The following is a 10,000-nucleotide window of genomic DNA, read 5'->3' on the forward strand; positions in this document are numbered from 1 at the left end:
TGGACTTCCATGTCATTTTCTAGAGAAATAGAAACAGATGTAAGTAAAGGACAGAATGAGAGAAAGTAAGGGAGAGTCAGCAAGCAAACAAGAAAAAACAGAAGGCACAATAGAGCTCAATGACCAATCAATAATCATCATCTTAGATTCTCCATCATTGATTCCCCATAACGAGGCACCTGCTCTGGTGAACTGTATTATAAACACTGATCGGAGATCAGCTTACCTCCTTGAACTTCTACTTCTATACCAGGGAGAGGAAATATGATACTGACCCTGGATCAGAACAGAGTCTGACCAAGGGCAGCTCTAGCCTCAGAGCTGAGAGCACATTGATTGATTGATAGGCTGGCCATCCTTGCACACACAGACACAGACACACACACAGACACACAAAGACACACAGACACACTGACACACAGACAGACACACACACACACACACACACACACACACACACACACACACACACACACACACACACACACACACACACAAACTCCCTTGGCCTGTAGGTCCCTCCAGTCAACTACAAAAACACAATTGTACACGGCCTCTTTCATCGTCACACACACTTATCATTCAATGCTAAGTAATATCTGGTATCCAGCCATGCACGCACACATTAACACACACATTTACCACTTTTGCCCCCACCCCTCTTGTGTGGCCTGAGGGTCAGCATTGAGCCGATGGTTTAGACCGCCACGTACCCGCCGCTGGTGTACAACATGTTTGGAGCTCGGCCACTGATTAAAGACCCTCAGTCATCAATCAATCTACGCGTCTCCCATCAGCCTTTCATCTGCAGCCTGCTCTCATTAAAGACCCACTCGCCATGCTTTGACATTGAAGTGGATGAGGTGGAGGGATGGCGGGTTGTTGTATACACGAGCATGGCCTTGTTTGAATTCTGTGTGCATGTATTATGTTAAGGGCAAATGGTGCCAGCGAGGACTGGTTGGAATGGAATGGATAGTGGGTTATTACAGCCGAGGGCCTATGTAAATATGAGGCCCTTTTTGAATAATCAGAAAATATACAAGGGGATCTTCTTCCTTTCTGCATCCATCTTGGCTTTCTCAACGTTCTGCGATTCAATTAATATTACCCTCTATTTTTGTCCTTTCTTCCCTTCCTTTTTCCTGCTCACCCCACCTCACTCACTTCCTCTACTTACCTATCAGCTTCCATAACACACCAGTCAGACCTTCCGCTGTCCCACTGACGAGCGTGGATGACGCAGGCAGTTTGCTAGCTGATTGATTGGATAATCTGCTCAACGGGGTCAGCATGGTGAGCACGGCATGCTCACACCGGTGAGCGGGTGAGTAACACTACTGGCAGGGACACGTAAACACCCACGTGCACCCACACACAAACTGACAGTGGCACTAAGAGCCAGGTTATTAGGGTTATGTTGTCAATCACAGCACACTGAGAACAACACGTCCTCAAAGAGACAGACGTCTCACTCACCTTACTGAAAAAGATCTCGTCACTGTTGGCAGTGTCTGTGTCCACCGTGTATATGTGATCCCTGTGAGCAAGTGAGGGAGGGCGAGAGACAGATTGAGAGAAAGGAGAGAGAGAGATGAGAAGATAAGAATCAGACAGCAGCAGACAGTCAAAAATTCAGCAAACAATAATGCCATTTCTTTTCATCACTTTGTTTTCCCCCTGGGCAGCAAACATCGTTGGAAAAAGAGGCTTTGTATAAACTTTGTTCAAACTTCAAAAAATGACAATAAACAAAAGGAGGCCAGAGCTATTTGCTCTGTCAGACAGAAACAGTCAACAAAGGTTTAGAGCGCTGTGGCGCAGGCCCTGGGACAAAAGCCTCTTTGTCCCAGAGAAATGTCTTGAGGGGGGGTGAGGGAGGAGGGGAAGGTTGAGACTGGAGGTGCCAAGTCACTCAGAGCTGTTCAGGTCAATTAAGTCTAGTGTTTGAGCCACAGGAAATCTATACGTACACTCATTATAGCTCAGACAAGAAGACTTGTGTGTGCTGGCCTGGAAATATACAGACTTCTCCTGTATTACACATTCCGGCCATATATGTAGGCCCCAGTAGGGCATATGGAAGACATAAAACCCACAAGGGTTAACTACATCTCAGACAGGCGTATAGCTACACCTACTTAACATGGAGAATAAGGGTGCAGACAGGGAGAGGGAGGGCGCGGTTGACGGGGGTAGAAGGTGTGAGCGGAAGAGACAGAAAGAAAGGGAATTTACCCCGTTTGAGGAGAGAACCAAAGGTGTGCCAATCGATGTAACTGCTTTAATTTGTTGGAGATTAGCTGTTGAACGTGTTTTTAATCAAAGTGTGTAACAGTGGCATCGTCAGACTCACAGCTTAATTACGTTCCAGCTCCCCAACCTGCGCCCAGCCAGTCAGCCTGCCTTGCTCTCTCATTAACTAAATCTAATAAAGTCTTTGGAGGAACAGGCATCTTGAAATGAATCCACTTATATCCCTTTCCTGGGGGCCACCGCAATCTCCTTGAGGATAAAACACAGTCTACTGTACATTATCAGTCACAACGCTTTAATTGAATAATTAATCTTTGAGAGCAGTTGAAATTAAGAAGACGTTGCTGCTTTCATATTGGGAAAGGACATAACTAAATCTCCGTAAGTGAATGCTTTGTCCATGTAAATGAAAGCCTGTCAAAATTATTGACACGTCAAACAACTTTTCTGGAATACACCACACCTCATTCACCTCACTGATGGAAAAATACAGACTACTGTTTGACCTTTTATTGCTTCGATATGTGCTGAATAAAGGTGTTGCTTAACTAACAGTGGAAAAGTACACGATATTCCACTCAGCATGATACAGAAACAGCTACATCTGCAAGATTAAGAAAGAACAGGTTTTAACTACCTACGCAATTCACATTTGTCGTGCTTTCTGTAAGAAAAAAGCACTGTTTTAACTTGAATTTATTCTCAGACCTGGGAATCGTCACTCAACAAAGGTGTTCAATGCTGAATTATTTTACTTTATATTACATCTTTTTTCAGTTTTGTTTTCTTTTTAAAAAAAATCATATTTTCAGCCATGAAAGGGGAAAGGACAGAAGGAGTTCAACTTTAGGTCACTGAGATGCAGCCATTACCTTCCTAGATTCAAGTATATTTGCTCGAGCAAATGCCAGATGTTGACTGTCACTGTGCAGTCTGCCATGACTAAAATCCAAGCGTTTCAGGCGAAAACCTCAAACTGCGCCGCAAAATGTTTTTCATTAAGGCTCTCTGGTAGCACAACCATTTCAATACTCTGGCTAATTGATCTGGATTGAATTTCCAGGGTTCCTGAACATCCCTTCTGTGTTTCACCTTGCTGCCATGGTAACAGGATACACACCATACACATATGGCTACAGTAAATTTAATTATTAAAATGGCAACCGTCATTTTTTAAAGATAAATTAAACATCCTCACCATCAAATATTTGTTTAAAAGATCTTTTGGCCTTTCTCAGAGAGAGCGAGACGGACAGGAAAGCGGGGAGAGAGAGGGTGACACAAAGCGAAGGGCCGCAGGTCGGTTTTGAAGCCAGGTCACTGCAAAAGACCCGCCTATATGGGGCACACGCTTTACCAGTTGAGCTTGAGGATACTCCGACACTATTATGTTTAAGAAGAAATGTTTAAATGGAAATAGAAAGATGATGGTTGATAACGGTGATGGATGATATCACTATTGTGTTCAGCTCCTGACCAACTCACTAATTGAACTTCATTTATATTTTTATATTAAAATTCTCACTTTATATTAAAAAGAGAAAAACTACATCAAAAGCTATTAAATCAGAGGATTACTTGGTGGATTTAGTGTAATCCCGTGGGTTATTTTACTGCCTGCAAGTTTAAAACAGCTCATGAGTAATCCGTAATTGACTGCTCCATCATTTTTCAACAGTAACCTTCCCAGCAATGCTCCCTTTCTTGTGCCTCTTTTGTCGTGCATGTTGCTGACAGCATCCTCGAGGGCCGAAGCCTTCCAGCCGCAGGGTTTTTGGTTCCAGCTGAGATTAGAGGGAGCCAAGCGATGAGGCGTCCCTCAAACATCCTGACTAGAGATGGAAAAGGACAATGGAGCGGCTGTGTCTGTGTCAACACCAGCTCTCAAAACACACACATGTGCAAGGAGAACCTCCCCCTTTCTTTTACCCCAACATGCTCACAAAAACACACACATGTAACCTTTCCCCTCTTAACCACTGCACCTGAACTCATATTACAGCATATTCACTGCTCTCTGGCGTGTGAATCCCATCTATATAACTTGACCAGGAAAACAAGGGGACAGAGAGCAAAGAAAGGGTCTTCAGTGGACTACACTGGTGGTATTGTATGTTGTAGACCATTAACGACAAATCAAATAAAGTTAACGTTGTTGTGGACCATTTTCCAAAGCAAACCAGGGGTTTTAAAATTGATTTCCTAACTTCCAGGCAGACGGTGTTTTCCGTTTATTTAATAACCTATGATAATCAAATTGTGGAGACTTGAAACCTTCTCAAAATACATGATCCATCAGAGCCAATGTTTCATTGCCTTTCTTTCTTGGCAAAGTTACATTATTGTCTCTTTGTTACCAAAAAGCTTTGTATTCACAAGTTCAGTTGAGTTGGTAATAAAACAATTATTTCATTATCAATTAATCTGCTGATAATTTTCTTGATTGATCATTTCATTTCCTATAACATCCAAAAACTAGTGAAAAAACCCAAAGATATTCAGTCTACCTTCCTCACCTTAAAGACGCTTCAACAAGATAATTCTTTGGCATATTTCTTAACAAATACTTGAAATGATTAATAATTTCCTAAAATAGTTGCTGATTGATTTTCTTCCAACCTACTAAGCTACAAATTGATTCATTGACTAATGTGGCTCTGCAGGAAACAAAAGGACATGACAAAGAATAACAAAACATACTTTATATGGTGTCAAATCAGTTTTCTGTCTTAAAAAGGTTGCTGGTAAACTGTCCACTCTAGATTTAGAAAAAAAAAGCTTTGCTTTCCAGAGTGTGTGACAGGTTTGTTTCAGCGAAGTGTAATCATTAAAACAATAAGAAGAACGGCTACACACTGTCTGCTTAATGCTTAAATAGTTATTCACACAATATTTCAGTTTCTCTGACCTTTATCAGGAGGACGGAATGTTGGAGCACCAATAGCGATATAATATATATACAGTAGTATACTTATATACATATAACATAAACCGAACCGAAGTGTGATTCTACAAAGGAGAGCACACTCTTAATGTAGTGTTTTATCAGTATCAGTGCTATATCAGTATATAAGCTTTTTCAAAGGACTTTTGTTAACACTATTCAAACCCTGAAAAAGACAGGTATCCTACTGACCTAGCAACCTAAAGCCGAGCTCAAATTCCAAGGCAGTTCCTCTGGAAATAGTTCAGACTAAACATCTGACCTGAGTAAAAGTTGCTGTCCAGTTCGAGCAAAACTGTGGCAAAATTGTGGCACTGTCTAAGGATGCAACCTACTTTGCATACTATGTGGACTAACCAGGCATTTTAGCTTAGATACATTTCTTTGAATACAGTCTTGTAATAACTCATGAAGTGCAGAACAAGATGAGTTGGGAATATATACCCTCTGCAGTATGTGAGCAGAATTATTTTCCTCTTCATTATGAGTTTTACTCTCTTAAAGTGCTGCCTAAGTTACTGTCACATTTCATGGTTAATCTTGAACCACTCACAACACATGTTTCAGACTGGGTCCAACAAAATGATCAGGCTTATGTCTGTAGTCTTGAACCCATTCAAACCACATCATAATTGATCTATCCTGCCCCAGGGTGTTTCAAAGGGCCCATTCCAGTGGGCTGTGAGCTACAACTTGAGCCCGCCATTTTTTTAAGCCTACATTGTATTAATTGTCACATCTTGGCAAATTAACACGATTAAAACTATTCCAAATTAGCAGCTGTTGTTTTAACATTCATTAATACATTGTAAACTACTATCACCGAAATACACTGATACTGAAGAACACTTAAAGGATGTATTGATTCTCAGGTAAGTTCTGGAGTTTTTCTATGACTTTTAAACAGATTTATGGACATTAATTTGCAACGGACATCTGATCTCTCCCTCCGCCCCCATACAACTCTTCAGCACTCCCCTGGGGGAGCCTCAGAGTTTGAAAACCTCTGATCTATGCAAACCACTGCACCCAAATCTAATTGGTTCAAATCAGATTTTCAGTTCGGTCAGAATTTGAAATCTCTTTCCCATCATTTGCGCACTTGCGATGTTAAACTGTGAATCAAACATGCTCTGAGGATCTCACAGTGCTTTAATACAAAGGTCTAATGTTTTGTGGCTGTGCTATACAATTCAAAACACCGTTGCATTCTGAGAAAAGCGAAATAACAGAAGCCTTTGATAACCAATGAGTGCAGAACATTGGTGGTCGATGTGAATCACTTGGCATGGGCTCCGCATTTCCCGAAATTCAGTGAGTGAAATGTGTGAGTAGGGCGGAAGGTATGCAAATAACCTCTTGGACACAAATATAGAGACACTGTAAAAGGATGCGTACAGACAGAGAGAGAGAGCTGAATGATCAAGGAAAGACAGTAGAGGGGTGAGGAGGGTGAGATTGAGTGGCAAAGAGGGTCTCCGTCGACATGTGGCCATGCGTGGCCATGAGAACACAGGGGCTTTGTGTGGAAGAATGTCGTTTTCATAACAGCACATTTCTTCTGGGGTGTCGGCGGGCCAGCTTGGTCCATCTGCTGGGCCTTTGTCAAACTATCTGTGCACTCCTTTAGCAGAAAAGAGAGGAACGCGATTAGCATGCACCCCACACCTTTTGCCACCACCCCTCTTCACGCAATCCAAATGCCTGCACATCCACCCTCCTCTCCTCCTCCCACCCTTTCTGTCTCATCACCCTCTTCACCCATATTCCTCTCTCTTCATAACTGGATCATGGGTGGTGGAGGAGGGTCCATTGTACATTGTTGTGGCTTTCCCTGGTTCAAATCCCTTTCACAAAGTGGATAGGAGGGAAGCCAGCAGGCACCTTTGGACTGTGAAGGGAGTTGTTGAGGTTCTGAATAGGCTGAGGGCACCGAGGGGCCCTCTGTGATTTGGTGGCATGAAATACAACAAGCCAGAGTTCACTCACCCCCAAGCTGAGGCAGGTTGTTCTTTTCGAAGGTTGAAGTTCTCATTATGGTATTCTACATTCTCTCCACATCTTCTTTAGTGAGTGTGTGTAGATGAGTGTGTGTGTGTGTGTGTGTGTGTGTGTGGCTGGGTCAGTTGGGTTAGGGGCATTTTTTGAGGAAGATATGCATACTACCTGCATAAAATATGTTGTTTCAGTTTTACATTTATTGATTGATTCATCCAGTAGTTTTAAAATATTTTAAAATCTCCATTTATTTGATTTTATTTTTGCTTGAGAGCCTAGTAAGTAAGGGAATTAGTAATTTATGCTTTCAAATGCTTAATATGTGTTTTCAAATAACTTAATTTGAGCTAATGAATTACCCGTGTGGACACAAACTAACAGAATGTGCCCTTGAGCAATATTCTTATATTTCAGGATGTTATGGATTATACCATGTTGTTTTATTTACACATTATCCTCAGTATATTTCGATATTTAGATTAAATTATCCATTTCCTGACAACTTTTTTTGTTTATTATTACCAGCCGTGACAGAAACGCTGGTATTGGGTAAGGGGACAAACGAGCCAATGCAATAACCAAACAATGTTGATGATATAAAGGAAGATAGACAGTACTCAAGCCAGCTGCCACAACCTGTAACATTTTGCAGTTACAATAACTAGACACTAATTCAAGACCATGTATTACTATTATCAGGCTCATGCTTTATCTGGATTAATTGCTAAAAATATTCAAAACTTTAGAGTAAAAAAGTGTTTCACATTTTTTCAGAGGTACATTTTAAATGGAAAGTTGTTCAAACTTTGATTTCAGGTGATTATGAGTACTGGAGCTGCAAACTTTGTTTCAGAGTGTGGACGTGGCTGGATGTCAGTGGTGCTCTGAAGAGAGGGAGAGGAGGCAACCGTGTAATCCCAGTCATTAGTGGGTTTTAACAGGATTTGGTGCTGCTATAATAATGGAGACTCTAGTTGCCTCCACTGTGAGACTCGACAGGGAAGAATTGTGGCCACAGAGGCACAACTGTTCCAGAGGACTCAACTGAGAGAAGGTAATCTGGATTTTTGAGTGTGAATGTGTGTGTCTTTCTGTGATGTTTGTGTTTCTGTGTGAGTGTTAACGGCAACCACAAATTTCGGTTCCTCCACTCTCACACTGATCCCCCCCCCCCACACACACACACACACACCCACACACACACACACACACACACACACACACACACACACACACACACACACACACACACACACACACACACACACACACACACACACACACACACATATTCTCTCTGTGGTTCCCATGCTTCTCAGGCTCATAGAAGGGTGTAAACAGAGTGTGGTTGGTGTTACCATGGTGAGGGCCGACTGAGGGCCAGGAATGGCGACTATGCCCTGCATGTGGAGAGACCTGGGGTATGCTTGCAGGCTATACAGTGACACATTCACATACACACACATGGACAGTTATGTATGGAGTGTCTCTGCTTGCCTCTTCTCCTCTTATCCTAACACATTCTTACAACCTGGGCTTCATCTTTGCTGTCCGTAACAGAAACATTGTATAGCATTTGGTTACTGGGATCTTGGATCATGGTGTGAAAAGGAATTCAAACAAAACGAGAAACACTGGCCGTCAGATAATCATGTTTTAAAGGAAAAAAAACTTGTTAGCCAAACAAAGGCAAAAGGAAAGATTATTACACAAACTGTTTGTTGTAAACATCCATTACCATTTACAGACCGACTTCCTTGTTCACTTTCAAAATGAAGTTCTTGCCCTATTTGTGCAAGCACACGGTTTTCTCACAATATAGTTGTTCTTTATGTTACAAATGCTGCTGGAGTTTTGACCTCTGCAGCTGAATGAATCCTTGCATCAACAAAAAAGTCTTAAAACTCTAAAAATCCAAGAACACAGACATTTTTTCTACTGGCACCCTCAGGACTGACAGCAATGAGCTCAATATCTCCAAGGCTTAAAAATGATTAGAGTTTGGGCATGTGTGTCTCACTGCTACATGGCAAGTGACTTCAATCGAACCATTGATTGAGCACACACAGCGAAGAGGGACAGGACATGGCTTGCTATGCCTTTACACCTACACCTACACACTTATATTCATGCACAGACTCTGGCACACACACACAGCGATATTTTCAGAGATCAGAATGATAAATCTCCTGTTGCACTGTGATGAATTCCCCCTGAATGTAGTGTACCCTGACGGTGAAATATGGACTGCTGGGATAGGAATTCTCCTGCGTCTCTCACTGCATCGAAAACAGTTTATTGCTTTTATAGAACGTGACTCTGCTGCTAAAGACCTAAAACAGGCATGACAACAGACACACATGAAGCACTGAGCTGGTTTCTGAAGAAGTTTTTATGTTCATTACTCATACTTTGATATACATCATGTCTCAGTTTGTCATTAATAATGTACAGCTGATTGTTACCAAGAGAATGCATGAAACAGCAGCTGCACATAAACCGACTTGGTACACGTTTGAATCTCACATTCATTAATGACTTCACTAACAAACCCCTCTTGTTATGATTCATAACTATGTTCTCTGTGTGCAACTGCATCTGTGCAGAGAATGATTTAAAGAGGGGCTTGTTGTGCATCCTTCCTTTGAACAGCAGTTATTTAAGGAAGAGTGAAAGAAATCAACACTATACCCAGACCAATGCCTGTCTAGTTAAAACAGAACAAACAAGGCTTTTTGAAAGCCTGCATATGAAATGACAGCTGTCTGATATTTTATCAGGCTGTACTGTCCCTCTGGATAA

General features: G+C 41.7%; 1 protein-coding gene across 1 annotated transcript in view; it reads right to left on the reverse strand.

Moving 5' to 3' along the window:
• The window catches only part of sema6a (sema domain, transmembrane domain (TM), and cytoplasmic domain, (semaphorin) 6A), a 100,082-nt gene that overhangs the window by 45,397 nt on the left and 44,685 nt on the right, over nucleotides 1-10,000 (reverse strand). The window contains exons 4-5 of the mRNA XM_083912746.1: nucleotides 1,480-1,540; nucleotides 1-19 (exon numbers count right to left, since the gene is read on the reverse strand). The exon at nucleotides 1-19 is cut by the window's left edge and continues 44 nt beyond it. Of these exons, the coding sequence (XP_083768872.1) occupies nucleotides 1-19; nucleotides 1,480-1,540 (80 nt within the window). The remainder of the gene's footprint in view (nucleotides 20-1,479; nucleotides 1,541-10,000) is intronic.

This window comes from Echiichthys vipera, assembly GCF_963691815.1.
Source record: "Echiichthys vipera genome assembly, chromosome: 4".
Lineage (NCBI taxonomy): Eukaryota > Metazoa > Chordata > Actinopteri > Perciformes > Trachinidae > Echiichthys > Echiichthys vipera.